Source organism: Pecten maximus, chromosome 1 (assembly GCF_902652985.1).
Source record: "Pecten maximus chromosome 1, xPecMax1.1, whole genome shotgun sequence".
In the NCBI taxonomy this organism is placed as follows: domain Eukaryota; kingdom Metazoa; phylum Mollusca; class Bivalvia; order Pectinida; family Pectinidae; genus Pecten; species Pecten maximus.
Genome location: NC_047015.1, coordinates 16,363,304 through 16,380,981, shown reverse-complemented (window position 1 = coordinate 16,380,981; position 17,678 = coordinate 16,363,304). Strand labels below are relative to the sequence as shown.

General features: G+C 36.0%; 1 protein-coding gene across 3 annotated transcripts in view; it reads left to right on the top strand.

Moving 5' to 3' along the window:
• Nucleotides 1-11,375, top strand: part of LOC117326109 — a 44,357-nt gene extending 32,982 nt beyond the window's left edge. For 2 of the 3 annotated variants that reach the window (XM_033882734.1, XM_033882741.1), the window contains 2 exons: nt 6,509-7,955; nt 10,476-11,375. In XM_033882734.1, the coding sequence (XP_033738625.1) occupies nt 6,509-7,955; nt 10,476-10,900 (1,872 nt within the window). In that variant the 3' untranslated portion in view covers nt 10,901-11,375. Of the gene's footprint in view, nt 1-508; nt 591-6,508; nt 7,956-10,475 lie in introns of those variants that run through there. The other variant, XM_033882749.1, reaches the window with a different exon arrangement.
• Nucleotides 11,376-17,678: the final 6,303 nt, after the last annotated feature.

The window sequence follows — 17,678 nt, the reverse complement described above, 5'->3', positions numbered from 1 at the left end:
GCTGTATTGTATGTATCCTGTACTGTTTCACACAGGGCTGTATTGTATGTATCCTGTACTGTCTCATACAGGGCTGTATTGTATGTATCATGTACTGTCTCACACAGGGCTATGATTGTATCTCTCAATCTCTCTCTCACTATCTCTCAATCTCTCTCTCACTGTCTGTCTCGATCACGGTCTCATTAGGTATGTAACAATTTATCAATCCCGTAAATCGAGAATGAACTTTTAAACATTAAAATGGATTTTTGTGAAGTTTTGTTATGTTTATGTGTGAAAAGCACTTAATCGTAATGGTTAGTGTACCTGGTGCGGCCTTTGTTTGTGTTGCTAGCTTGTTAAACGAGATACCAGTAGTTAGTTTCGTATATACTCTACCTGAAAGGGCTCTCCATTTTAATCACCAATGAGCTGAATGTTTTTACTTTTCCTTTTGAAATAAATAACAAACTTCGACAGTTAAGACTGAGACTTGTATTGAAACCTAGACAAAAGAGAGTAGATAGCTTACAGTGGCCCCTAGGTTAAGTATGGTACGATAGTCAACCTGTAATCAAACCTACCCGACACATCAAAGGTACGAACAGGTAAGAATCGACGAGCTAGAGTTCAGGTGTTACAAGATTGTACGTGTAAATTGTAAAATATATGTCACTTTCGTGTAATTGGATGGAAACATCTGTAGATGATAGACACTTGCGAAAAGATTATTATCTGACACATAAATTGTCTCTAAGTCTGCAGAATTAGTGTCACTAGTGTATGTTCTTTTGACGTGCATTTCGTTACATTGCTTAGTTTTTTTTGAGAGTTGGTTGCATTTGGTTGGATAAGTATCAATATATTTTTCCTCTCGAGTTTGGTCTTTTTACAAATCCATGCCCATTACATGTAGTCAACGAAATAAGTAATGCATTTTGCGCCTTGAATACAAGTCAGGGAAGCAGCTGTAAAACTGTAATACTTTTCATACCTGTCATATGTGTAATACCTGTAATACCTGTAATACCTGTAATGCCTCTAATACCTGTAATACCTGTAATATCTGTAATACCTGTAATACCTGTTATACCTGTAATATCTGTAATATCTGTAATATGTGTAATACCTGTAATACCTGTAATACCTGTAATGTCTGTAATACCTGTAATACCTGTAATTCCTGTAATTCCTGTAATACCTGTAATGTCTGTAATACCTGTAATACCTGTAATACCTGTAATATGTGTAATACCTGTAATGTCTGTAATACCTGTAATACCTGTAATTCCTGTAATATCTGTAATATCTGTAATATGCGTAATACCTATAATATGTGTAATACATGTAATATATATAATACCTGTAATATATGTGATATCTATAACATCTATAATATGTGTAATATGTGTAATATATATAATATGTGTAATACCTATAATATGTGTAATACCAGGTTATGTCTGTAATATCGTAATAGGTCGTATCGATTGAAATGAAAATAACTTTCCGTCATCTGTTGAAGAGTTATAAGGTGAAATGTTCCCAGTGTCGAGTGGTCACGTTTCCCTTGTGGTATCCTTATTTGCAGTATTCATGGAAATTAAAATGACGAACGTTAATAGACAAAACCGGGATATTTAATCTGAACGCGCGTGGGAAATGTAACTTTGGTAACAACCGTCCGGAGTGAGATGTCCTAAATTAACAGTACGGTCTTGACAAAAACCTGTAATGCTCATTCTTGATAGTCGTTTAATACACTTTTTTTGTAAACTGGAAAGTACTTTTGAATTTTGATCTTCAAAATAGCAACTATATCCATGTACACACATCTAAAGCACAACAAATGTAATTTTAATAAGATGTCGACATGGTTGGGTAGATTTACTGGTGTCAAGGGAAATTAGTCTCTGTGTGTACCTGTCATCTCTGTGGTAGCCGATATAATTGATGCGTATGTCATTACTATTGGTAACCGTGGTACATACATAACTAACGTAATATAATAGGGAGATATGACTTTGTACCTATTGGTAACTGTGGTACATACATAACTAACGAGATATGACTTTGTACCTATTGGTAACTGTGGTACATACATAACTAACGTAATATAATAGGGAGATATGACTTTGTACCTTTTGGTAACTATGGTACATACATAACGAACGTAATATAATAGGGAGATATGACTTTGTACCTATTGGTAACTGTGGTACATACATAACTAACGAGATATGACTTTGTACCTATTGGTAACTGTGGTACATACATAACTAACGTAATATAATAGGTAGATATGACTTTGTACCTTTTGGTTACTATGGTACATACATAACGAACGTAATATAATAGGGAGATATGACTTTGTATCTATTGGTAACTATGGTACATACATAACTAACGTAATATAATAGGGAGATATGACTTTGTACCTATTGGTAACTATGGTACATACATAACTAACGTAATATAATAGGGAGATATGACTTTGTACCTATTGGTAACTGTGGTACATACATAACTAACGTAATATAATGGGGAGATATGACTTTGTACCTATTGGTAACTATGGTACATACATAACTAACGTAATATAACAGGGAGATATGACTTTGTACCTATTGGTAACTATGGTACATACATAACTAACGTAATATAATAGGGAGATATGACTTTGTACCTATTGGTAACTATGGTACATACATAACTAACGTAATATAATAGGGAGATATGACTTTGTACCTATTGGTAACTATGGTACATACATAACTAACGTAATATAATAGGGAGATATGACTTTGTACCTATTGGTAACTGTGGTACATACATAACTAACGAGATATGACTTTGTACCTATTGGTAACTGTGGTACATGCATAACTAACGTAATATAATAGGTAGATATGACTTTGTACCTTTTGGTTACTATGGTACATACATAACGAACGTAATATAATAGGGAGATATGACTTTGTATCTATTGGTAACTATGGTACATACATAACTAACGTAATATAATAGGGAGATATGACTTTGTACCTATTGGTAACTGTGGTACATACATAACTAACGTAATATAATAGGGAGATATGACTTTGTACCTATTGGTAACTGTGGTACATACATAACTAACGTAATATAATGGGGAGATATGACTTTGTACCTATTGGTAACTATGGTACATACATAACTAACGTAATATAACAGGGAGATATGACTTTGTACCTATTGGTAACTATGGTACATACATAACTAACGTAATATAATAGGGAGATATGACTTTGTACCTATTGGTAACTATGGTACATACATAACTAACGTAATATAATAGGGAGATATGACTTTGTACCTATTGGTAACTATGGTACATACATAACTAACGTAATATAATAGGGAGATATGACTTTGTACCTATTGGTAACTATGGTACATACATAACTAACGTAATATAATAGGGAGATATGACTTTGTACCTATTGGTAACTATGGTACATACACAACTAACGTAATATAATAGGGAGATATGACTTTGTACCTATTGGTAACTATGGTACATACATAACTAACGTAATATAATAGGGAGATATGACTTTGTACCTATTGGTAACTGTGGTACATACATAACTAACGAGATATGACTTTGTACCTATTGGTAGCTGTGGTACATACATAACTAACGTAATATAATAGGGAGATATGACTTTGTACCTATTGGTAACTATGGTACATACATAACTAACGTAATATAATAGGGAGATATGACTTTGTACCTATTGGTAACTATGGTACATACATAACTAACGTAATATAATAGGGAGATATGACTTTGTACCTATTGGTAACTATGGTACATACATAACTAACGTAATATAATGGGGAGATATGACTTTGTACCTATTGGTAACTATGGTACATACAAACTAACGTAATATGATAGGGAGAGATGACTTTGTACCTATTGGTAACTATGGTACATACATAACTAACGTAATATAATAGGGAGATATGACTTTGTACCTATTGGTAACTATGGTACATACATAACTAACGTAATATAATAGGGAGATATGACTTTGTACCTATTGGTAACTATGGTACATACATAACTAACGTAATATAATAGGGAGATATGACTTTGTACCTATTGGTAACTATGGTACATACATAACTAACGTAATATAATGGGGAGATATGACTTTGTACCTATTGGTAACTATGGTACATACAAACTAACGTAATATAATAGGGAGAGATGACTTTGTACCTATTGGTAACTATGGTACATACATAACTAACGTAATATAATAGGGAGATATGACTTTGTACCTATTGGTAACTATGGTACATACATAACTAACGTAATATAATGGGGAGATATGACTTTGTACCTATTGGTAACTATGGTACATACATAACTAACGTAATATAATAGGGAGATATGACTTTGTACCTATTGGTAACTGTGGTACATACATAACTAACGAGATATGACTTTGTACCTATTGGTAGCTGTGGTACATACATAACTAACGTAATATAATAGGGAGATATGACTTTGTACCTATTGGTAACTATGGTACATACATAACTAACGTAATATAATAGGGAGATATGACTTTGTACCTATTGGTAACTGTGGTACATACATAACTAACGAGATATGACTTTGTACCTATTGGTAACTATGGTACATACATAACTAACGATATATAATAGGGAGATACGACTTTGTACCTATTGGTAACTATGGTACATACATAACTAACGTAATATAATAGGGAGATATGACTTTGTACCTATTGGTAACTGTGGTACATACATAACTAACGAGATATGACTTTGTACCTATTGGTAACTGTGGTACATACATAACTAACGAGATATGACTTTGTACCTATTGGGAGTATGGTACATACATAACTAACGTAATATAATAGGGAGATATGACTTTGTACCTATTGGTAACTATGGTACATACATAACTAACGTAATATAATAGGGAGATATGACTTTGTACCTATTGGTAACTATGGTACATACATAACTAACGTAATATAATAGGGAGATATGATTTTGTACCTATTGGTAACTGTGGTACATACATAACTAACGTAATATAATAGGGAGATATGACTTTGTACCTATTGGGAGTTTGGTACATACATAACTAACGAGATACGACTTTGTACCTATTGGGAGTTTGGTACATACATAACTAACGTAATATAATAGGGAGATATGACTTTGTACCTATTGGTAACTATGGTACATACATAACTAACGTAATATAATAGGGAGATATGACTTTGTACCTATTGGTAACTGTGGTACATACATAACTAACGAGATATGACTTTGTACCTATTGGTAACTGTGGTACATACATAACTAACGAGATATGACTTTGTACCTATTGGGAGTATGGTACATACATAACTAACGTAATATAATAGGGAGATATGACTTTGTACCTATTGGTAACTATGGTACATACATAACTAACGTAATATAATAGGGAGATATGACTTTGTACCTATTGGTAACTATGGTACATACATAACTAACGTAATATAATAGGGAGATATGATTTTGTACCTATTGGTAACTGTGGTACATACATAACTAACGTAATATAATCGGGAGATATGACTTTGTCCCTATTGGTAACTGTGGTACATACATAACTAACGAGATACGACTTTGTACCTATTGGGAGTTTGGTACATACATGCTTACCACAAGTAGGATGGCCTACGTCATGAGATGTGATGATACTTTTAGATCACTGTGCGGTGACGCATTCACTTTTAACAGTAGACATTTTGACAAATCGGCTGTATCAGTTTCAGTGTTGTAGATACAATTCGCGTTTGGTAGATGACCTTAATATGGTCTGAAGTTTATTCTATTGAAGAAGGAGAGACGATATATCGTATCCTTATCACCGGCCTAATAGTCTCCTAAACAAATATTGGGCCAACTGTCGATACAGACGTCACACGTATAGATAACAGCGATAGGCGACAGTTTAATTTTTAAGCCTAATCAATATAGTTATTGATAACGTGTGACCATACAAGCATGGCTTTTCTGATCGATCAATAAGGATCAATTCGGGCGTATCTATCCTGGTTAGGGCTTAAATTACAACAAAACGCCACCTAGAACGTATATTATAATTTTTTGGGGATCAAAATTCTAAAAATGATAAGAACAAAGTTTACAGCATTAAACATGTTAAAGGAAAGTTGATTTCACACTTGTTAGAGAGCACCAGTACAAGTCGTGCCATTTGTGTGAGCAACAACGGTATGGATTTTGTTAGAGATGAACTTATGATATTGTCAGTTTTCATATACACATTTTCCGTGTGGTTCTATGCTATTTTGTTGATATAGCTTAAGTTATTCGGGTACAAACGAGTTAACCATTGTTCCGTTGAAATTGCCATGAATAATATGAAAATGACATCGACATAACATCAGTTTCTTATGCCTAATTGTATGTCACTCTGTTGTAGCTTCGTCGCCCGCTGCTGGACCTGCGCATGCCCACGTTAGTGACCAAGGCGGCGTTTGCACTGCCCGCCTTGGAAGACATGCCTCCAATCCATAAGAAGCTGCGAGGGCTAAAGCGCCTAGAAGCAAGCCCTCCAAGAAGTCTACGAGACTTGAGGAATATCATCACTACTGAACTGACAAGCGTCGGAAAGAAACTTTCGCGACTTGAGCGGTCTTACTACGGCGTTGGAAAGAGCGTGCAACATGAAGTTGACAAATACGTCATGCCAATAAAAGGAGTAATGCGCATGCTCACTATTTTTGATATGTCTTCCGTATCAGCGATTGAAAATGCCATAAAATCCGGAAGTGACCCCAAACGGTACAAAGGTGATCCAAACAATATAACACTGTTAAAGGAAGCATACGCCAAAGTGCTGACGTATGTTCCTGACAAATTCAACGAAATCATCGACTTCTGTAACAGGATTCTAGTTGTGCTGGAGAAATATTTCGTAAGTTTCTACGATACAGACTCGGATGTCTATCTGGAGACGGCCTCACACTACGAAGAACAGTTACGAACCTGGCAGAAGAGTATCCGCGGGAGTCTGGAAAGGGTTCATAAACTTCAGAAGGACTTTAAAAACGGCATGATACACTTCAGTATGTTCACTCCTCCAGTTGCGACATTCTGTAAAAGGAACGAGTGTGAGAATGTCCCGTTTATCTTAATTTTCGCGGACGCATGTACAAACATACGTGCTGTAATGACCGTGCTGAAAACGTGGCTTCAGGCGGACGAGAACTACCCTGTGTTCCTACGCAATGATATCGACGATATGGAGAAGCACAAGGAGGATAAGGTCAAGCTTATGCGCGAGAGTAAACAACGGTATCACGCAGTCACATATAAACTAAATCAAACGGAACTTGAGTGGGAAAAGGCGGCCACCGAGGTGGAAAACATGAAAGAAAAGGAAGAGGCACTCCGAATAGAGGCCGATTACCTTATCAACATTAACGCAGAGTTACAATCGGAAGTAGAATTCAAGATATTCCGAAGAGATGAACTCAAAAAGAACAGTGCAGATTTTTCACCAGAAAACTTCAACGAGACGTTCGATACGTTGACCGATGAAATTCGCTTCGTCAAAGACAGATTGCCGTTAGTGAGGCGTCAGTTAACTGCAGCCCAGTTTAAACTAGAGTGGATGGCTGAAAAAAAGGTATGTTTGGCAAAAATTGAAAAAGAGCTGCAACAGCTAAGGCGGGATGCCAACGACGTGGATCAAGGGAGACAACAACGCGAGGATGATGTTGAAAGGCTTATAAAGGCACTTGAATTGGCCAGACGAATACACAGATACAAAACCAGTACGGACGTGGCTGAGAAGATCTATTTCTGTCTCCCAATAGGACACCGACACCGAGCCCAGTCTCTGCAGTCTCTTACACCGAGCGAAGGTAAGTTAGCTAGTCCTTATCACTCTCTTCTATATTCAGCAAGCAATGCTTAGTGAGGTTCAATATGTGTGTCAAGATTTTATTTGTCAAAATGGTCTGTCTATGATTTTGAAATCCGACTCCTTCCTTACTTGCCGCCAGTTTTTTCTCCGTTGATATCTGGATACTAACGTTACCTTTCATTAAAATGAATTCATTCGGGGTAAGCAAAAAGTCACTCGGGGGATTCTAGCTGATCATAAAGTGATGCAAGGTATATTGTTAACCTCCGACACATGAATGATGAATTATCTCTATACGGACATATCCCCGACACATGAAGGATGAATTATCTCTATACGGACATATCCCCGACACATGAAGGATGAATTATTTCTATACGGACATATCCCCGACACATGTAGGATGAATTATCTCTATACGGACATATCCCCGACACGTGAAGGATGAATTATCTCTATACGGACATATCCCCGACACATGAATGATGAATTATCTCTATACGGACATATCCCCAACACATGAATGATGAATTATCTCTATACGGACATATCCCCGACACATGAAGGATAAATTATCTCTATACGGACATATCCCCGACACATGTAGGATGAATTATTTCTATACGGACATATCCCCGACACATTTAGGATGAATTATCTCTATACGGACACATCCCCGGTACATGAAGGATGAATTATCTCTATACGGACATATCCCCGACACATGTTAAATGAATTATTTCTATACGGACATATCCCCGACACATGTAGGATGAATTATCTCTATACGGACATATCCCCGACACATGAAGGATGAATTATTTCTATACGGACATATCCCCGACACATGTAGGATGAATTATCTATATACGGACATATCCCCGACACATGAAGGATGAATTATTTATATACGGACATATCCCCGACACATGTTAAATGAATTATTTCTATACGGACATATCCCCGACACATGTAGGATGAATTATTTCTATACGGACATATCCCCGACACATGTAGGATGAATAATTTCTATACGGACATGTCCCCGACACATGTAGGATGAATTATTTCTATACAGACATGTCCCCGACACATGAGGATGAATATCTTCTATACGGACATATCCCCAGACACATGTAGGATGAATTATCCTCTATACGGACATATCCCCCGACCACATTGAAGGATTGAATTATTTCTATACGGACATATCCCCGACACATGTAGGATGAATGATCTATATACGGACATATCTCCGACACATGTAGGATGAATTATTTCTATACGGACATATCCCCGACACATGAAGGATGAATTATCTCTATACGGACATATCCCCGACACATCTAGGATGAATTATTTCTATACGGACATATCCCCGACACATGAAGGATGAATTATTTCTATACGGACATATCCCCGACACATGTAGGATGAATTATCTCTATACGGACATATCCCCGACACATGTAGGATGAATTATTTCTATACGGACATATCCCCGACACATGAAGGATGAATTATTTCTATACGGACATATCCCCGACACATGAAGGATGAATTATTTATATACGGATATATCCCCGACACATGTAGGATGAATTATTTCTATACGGACTTATCCCCGACTCATGAAGGATGAATTATTTCTATACGGACATACCCCCGACACATGTAGGATGACTCGTTTCTATACGGACATGTCCCCGACACATGAAGGATGAATTATTTCTATACGGACATATCCCCGACACATGTAGGATGAATTATTTCTATACGGACATATCCCCGACACATGAAGGATGAATTATCTCTATACGGACATATCCCCGACACATGAAGGATGAATTATTTCTATACGGACATATCACCGACACATGAAGGATGAATTATTTCTATACGGACATATCCCCGACACATGTAGGATGAATTATCTCTATACGGACATATCCCCGACACATGTAGGATGAATTATTTCTATACGGACATATCACCGACACATGAAGGATGAATTATTTCTATACGGACATATCCCCGACACATGAAGGATGAATTATTTCTATACGGACATATCCCCGACACATGTAGGATGAATTATCTCTGTACGGACATATCCCCGACACATGTAGGATGAATTATCTCTATACGGACATATCCCCGACACATGTAGGATGAATTATTTCTATACGGACATATCCCCGACACATGAAGGATGAATTATCTCTATACGGACATATCCCCGACACATGTAGGATGAATTATCTCTATACGGACATATCCCCGACATATGTAGGATGAATGATCTCTATACGGACATATCCCCGACACATGTAGGATGAATTATCTCTATACGGACATATCCCCGACACATGTAGGATGAATTATCTCTTTACGGACAACGCAATACATGAAGACTCCCAAAATACAAATTCCACACAGATTTACAAACGACAAGTACCATATATAATGTCTAGCTCTGCTTTTATCATTATATACCATTATATCCTCTGCATTTCAGATACGCTGTCAAAAGTTTGTGTGGCGCTGTCCCACTACCTTGACTTAGAGTGGATGGATCTATATAGAGAACTCCCGTTTTTCCCTAAGCGTGGTAAACAGACGATTGAGAAGGACATCAGCGCTATCAGTGTAGAAAGTGCTCGTGGTCCCCGCGAAAATCGCACGCTGATCGCACTGAACCGATGGAGACGCCATCACACCCGCGCAAAGACAGACGACATCATGGAAACCCTAAAGAGAATAAAACGATTAGACATTTTATTGGAAGTAGACAAGATAGTGAACCCTCCGAAGATAGTGGAGGAGGTGAAAGAGACGTATGTTCCTCCATCAGTGGCACCGGAACTCGTGCCATTTTATAGAGAGGTGGAACGGTATGATAAACTCCGGGCGGCACATAAAGTGAAGACAGGCCGTCAGTAACCGGATGTGCGACATCATCACCGCTATCAATAATAGTAGAAAACCGGATGTCTGACATCCTTACGGCTATCAGTAATAGGGGTAACCGGATGTGCGACATCCTAACCTCTATCAGTAAAAGGGGAAACCGGATGTCTGACATCCTTACGGCTATCAGTAATTGGACCGGAAGTTTAGCTTGATAGGTGACTACGCTACATTGATCTGGAGTAATCAAATAGGTAGCATCAAGTCTTTAACTTTGTCCTGATATGACCAAAGGATGCAAACAACGTACATGTAATATGTATTTCGAGAGTGAAACCTTTAAATTTCGATATGACAAGTTACTCAAGAGGAGTACTGCTAAAGGGAAGTAACTCGAAAAGCCTGTAACATTTCGAGAGGCTTCAGAACATGTTTATCACATCTATTTATTTCTATTTCTTTTTAATTTTTGTAACAACATCGGACATTAAAAAGTAACTAATCCAAAGGTTTTGTTCTTTGTATGTTTTCGACTGTTCTTGTTATTATTTTAGTACTATACTATCAACATACAGTATATTCATCTCCTTTTCCTCTATCTGACGTGATGGTAAAGTTTACACCTTAACCAGTAACACACAAGGTAGCATGTAAATGATAGACAGAATTATGTCACTACATTGATCAACACAGCATATCACAACATTGATAAACACAGTATATCACTTCATTTATAAACACAGTATATTACTACATTGATAAACACAGTATATCACTACATTGATAAACACAGTATATCACTACATTGATAAACACAGTATATTACTAAATAGATAAACACAGTATATCTCTACATTGATAAACACAGTATATCACTACATTGATAAACACAGTATATCACTACATTGATAAACACAGTATATCACTATATTGATAAACACAGTATATCACTACATACATGTAGATAAACACAGTATATCACTACATAGATAAACACAGTATATCACTACATACATGTAGATAAACACAGTATATCACAACATAGATAAACACAGTATATCACTACATACATGTAGATAAACACAGTATATCACTACATTAATAAACACAGTATATCACTACATACATGTAGATAAACACAGTATATCACTACATAGATAAACAGTGTATCACTTCATAGATAAACACAGTATATCACTACATTGATAAACACAGTATATCACTACATACATGTAGATAAACACAGTATATCACTACATAGATAAACAGTGTATCACTTCATTTATAAACACAGTATATTACTACATTGATAAACACAGTATATCACTACATTGATAAACACAGTATATTACTAAATAGATAAACACAGTATATCTCTACATTGATAAACACAGTATATCACTACATAGATAAACACAGTATATTACTACATTGATAAACACAGTATATTACTACATAAACACAGTATATCACTACATAGATAAACACAGTATATCACTACATTGATAAACACAGTATATCACTACATTGATAAACACAGTATATCACTACATTGATAAACACAGTATATCACTACATTGATAAACACAGTATATCACTATATTGATAAACACAGTATATCACTACATACATGTAGATAAACACAGTATATCACTACATAGATAAACACAGTATATCACTACATACATGTAGATAAACACAGTATATCACTACATAGATAAACAGTGTATCACTACATAGATAAACACAGTATATCACTACGTAGATAAACACAGTATATTACTACGTATATAAACACAGTATATCACTACATTGATAAACACAGTATATCACTACATTGATAAACATAGTGTATCTCTACATAGATAAACACAGTATATCACTTCATTGATAAACACAGTATATTACTACATAGATAAACACAGTATATCACTACATAGATAAACACAGTATATCATTACATTGATAAACACAGTATATCACTACGTAGATAAACACAGTATATCACTACATAGATAAACACAGTATATGACTACGTAGATAAACACAGTATATCACTACGTAGATAAACACAGTACATTACTACATATATAAACACAGTACATCACTACATCGATAAACACAGTATATTACTACATTAATAAACACAGTATATCACTACATTGATAAACACAGTATATCACTACATAGATAAACAAAGTATATCACTACGTAGATAAACACAGTATATCACTACATAGATAAACACAGTATATTACTACATAGATAAACAGTATATCACTACATTGATAAACACAGTATATCACTTCGTTGATAAATACAGTATATCACTTCGTTGATAAACACAGTATATCACTTCGTTGATAAACACAGTATATCACTACATAGATAAACACAGAATATCACTACATAAACACAGTATATTACTATATAGATAAACACAGTATATCGTTTTTCACCCAAAAACTACGCTTGTTTCACAACTGATATGGCTTATGTTAAAATTCGAGTATTTATAATGTTGCATATATAAGTGGTTCATGGGAGACAATCCTTACAGAAATATAAAACTCTTGCAACCTTCTTCTTGAAGAAAAATGTGTCATAATATTTATTTACACGTGTTTATTGATAAGTTGTTGTTGACAAGATGTGTGTTTTCAAGAAATCCAAAAGAGTTGGCTGGAAAATGTACTTGAAAGATTTGGCAGTATAGTATAAATATTTGTTATTCAAAACTATTTACAATTGTCAAGGAGAGCTATAGGAATTCTGTAGGATTATTAATTGCATGGAAATGTGAACTGTGGGATTCATAAACATTCTTGATTATGGAGAAACGGATAGCAAAGGATAAGTCACGGACAGCTGTTATAAGATTAATAGAATCCATCCAATGTAGGAATGTGGGATAGGGAAATTATATCCGAGGGTGTAGAATTTGGTGTCAAAACCGGGGCTTGCCGAGGTTCTGACCCCCAAATTCTACACCCGAGGGTGGACTATTTTTCTCACACCTTTTTCGTAAAATGCTTGGAAAAATCGATCCACATGTCGAAACTATATAGAAACTTTGTATTTTTTCTCGGTGGCCGACAATAAAACTAATTGCATATTTGGAATGATGAGAAAAAAAAAGTATGGTATACGGTATACCATGGAAAAAATAAGCTGCTTGTCAAAGTGTCAAGATATCAACAAATATAAATTAATGTTTGTCAGAGGCGATCGGCTTTCCCGAAACTGCCAACTGATACTTCAATGTCCGACATCAAGTCATATTCCTTCGCTTATGCTTGCTTGCACACACGAAAAATATCTAGTCTTCCGCTGTGAAAAATAAATTCTCGACAAACAGTAATAATATGACTGAATTTATAGGTCAATGATCACAATTAGAACAGACGAATTAGAATTAGAAGCAGAAAAGAACTTAGAATGAGAGAATTGGAGCTAGCCTCTGAGTAATTAACCCTATGTCTGTATTTATCACATGAAAACAGGGGTTTTGATGTCAGTACAAATGTTCGGTTGGTTCCCCCTTTTCAGGAATGAGAAGTTCAGAATTTCATGCATTTTAGAAAACTGCTAATAGTATGAAATGGCTTGAGGATAAACTAGCAATGTTACTACAAAGTGTTTTGATAGGTAAGGCCAGATATATCTATTCTTTTTTTTTTGTCAGTAGAATTGCAGACTATCAGGTAGTAAAGAAAGCTATTCTAAAAGCTTTTGAGCTCGTCCTTGAGGCTTATCGCCAGAACTTTCGAAATTCAAAAAAGAAAAAAGAATAAACTCCGGTAGAATTTGCTCTGGAGAAAGAACAATTGTTCCATAGGTGTTGTGATTTCAAAGAAATTGACAATGATTTGAACAAACTAAGGCAATCATTATTAATAGAAGACTTCAAACGTTGTATCCATGGAAATATCAAAACTCATTTAGATGAGGGAAAAGTCGAATCACTGAGTGAAGCGGCTGTAATGACTGATGATTAAACTCTCACCCACAAAGGCTCATTTATTAAAACCAGTTTTCAAGAGAAAAACAGTACCACAGGTACTGGTAAATTTAGTCAGCCTAGGTACCGAACTTAAGTGGCCCTTGTTATAATAAACCTTCAGTAGGTGATACGGCTAGGTCTGATTCCAAACCAGATCAAAGGGCAGGTACAGGGTCTACTTTTGGTCATTTTTGTAATTACTGCAAGAAGGTAGGACATGTCATGTCTGAGTGTTATTTCCTCCAGCGTAAGGAGCAAAGGCGAAAACAGTCAGTTACTTCTGTGTTAGCTATGTCAAAGCCTAGTCAGAAACTAAATGATATCGTGGACGAGTCTAAACTGCCTATTGAGGCTAAGAGCCCAGAGTCTGATAGTGTATTGGAGAAGTACTTTCCCTTTATTTCTGAAGGTTTTGTTTCACTTCTTCGTGATAATGCCAGCTTGAAACCCGTGAAGATTTTACTTGATCCTGGAGCTTCTCATTCTTTATTATTACATGTCGTAGTGCCTTTTTCTGAGAAGACTTCATGTGGTGTTAGTGTTTTGCTTCAGGGTGTAGAGTTAGGTTTTGTAAATGTGCCTCTCCAATGTGTTTATTTAAAGTTGGACTTACGAGGGCTGATAGATGAATTGGGAGCCTCGTATTGAAGGAGGTACTCAAGGATGTTCTTCCTATTTTTTTTCAGACTATATAGGGCCGTGTACCCACTTAGATACTTTGGACCTGATGTGGTCAAGAAAAAGGTCGATGATTTAAACTATGTTGTACGAACTCCAGGGAGGCGTAAGAAAACTCAAATGTGTTATATCAATATGCTTAAAAAGTATGTAGATAGAGAAGAAGGCAAAACCCCTCAACTTGTCGCTACTTTGGCCTCTGTACCATAACAATGTGAAGGTGCAGTTGATGTTAGTCAGGTAGAGTTAAATGGTGGTGTACAATACATAGATGTAAAATGTTGTATTAAGTTACGGAACTGAGATGTGCTCGCAAAAAGCTGTGACATCTGTCAGACAAAGAACGGAATGAACTGAAAGGTCTGATACATGTGTACAAACATTTGCTTCTGGATACGCCAGGCAAAACTGAAGTTGTATACCACGACGTCGATGTTGACGTATCGTGTCAATTCAATATAAGAAGAGCATTTGAAGAATTAAATAAAGTATATGTAAGACATTGATATCATTGAGACAAGTATAAGTGAATGGAGCTCTCCGTGTGTTCTGGTGCCCAAGCCAGACAAGTCCTACCAATTATGTACGGACTCATATCCCCAATTCTGAGGATTAGCTTGGGTATTGACAAAGTCGGCAAAGCCAAGTATGTCAGTAAATTTTGATATATTGAAATGATATTGGCAGGTTCCTCTCACAGAAATAGCAAAAGAAGTGTCGGCATTCGTCACATCACAAGGCCTGTATCAGTATAAAGTTATGTCGTTCGGTATAAAAAATGCCCTGGCAACTTTCAAACGACTTCTGAACAGCGTAAAATAAGATCTTGACGGCTGTGATGATTACATTGATGATGTCATTATCTACCACGGCAATGGGAAGAACATCTACGCGGGATTCGCGATTTCTTCGAAAGACTCACTTAAGTGTGAATTTTGTCATGCAGCTGTAGAATGTTCAGGTCATGTTGAAGGACAGGGCAGGTAAAACCTGTCAAGGCCAAAGTAGTAGCAATCTTAGATTTTCCTACTGGGAATAAGAAAGAGCTGATGAGATTTCTTGGTATGCTGGATATTATTGAAAATTCTGTCAGAATGTTTGTGTTATAGCAGCTCCACTTACTGCTTTGTTAAAGAAAAATTAAAAATGTATCTGTTCAGACGACCATAAGTCTGTATTTGAAAAGCTGAAAGCCATACTATCAAGCTCGCCGGTTCTAACTGCCCAAGACTTCGGTAGACAGCTTAAACTTTTTGCTGCTGACGCCAGCGATGTCGGTGTTGGTGCTGTTTTGATGCAAGAAGATGGTGAACAAATTAACCACCCCATTTGTTATTTCTCGGAAACACCAGAGACATTATTCCATCATTGAGAATGAATGTTTGGCATTGATTTTAGCTCTGAATCAATTTGATGTCTATATCTGCACTACCATAATGCTTGTGGTAGTTTATACAGACCACAACCCTTTGACATTCATCGTGAACTGGTTTACGATTGTTAAGGATAGCGTTATGAATTATGTTGGATAATTAATTGCCCGATACCAAGAACTGGTTTACAATTGTCGAGGAGAGTTATAAGAATTCTGTTAGATTATTTATTGCCTGATACTGAGAACTGGTTTACAACTGTTAAGAAGAGCTTTGTGAATTCTGTTGGATAATCAATTGCCTGGAAATGTGAACTGTGGGATTTATAAACATTCTGAATTCTGGAGAAACGGATAGGAAAGGTAAGTTATGGACAGCTTTTATTAAGTTAAGATTAACGGTGTTGATTTAATACACCACCTTATACAACACTTAATTTTCATTGTGAATTATCTCTGCAGGTTGCTCAGTTTTGTATATATCATTAATTTGGTTCTTTTGTAACTTAGCTGCTGGGTTTCATATTTCTGTTATTATCACGTAATCATCAGGTGGCGTATAAATTGACAAACAAACATGTCAGTATATTATCTATTTACCGGTAACACGGCACCGGTTAAAAAAATGAGATTTTAATGTTGCATATTTAGACAGCTTCTTGTGACCTATTTATTTTTCTTATGGAAGATAATTGACACAAATTAATCAAGTATTTCGCTATTCGTTGAACAAGAAGAATTACTAGAATTGCTTTACA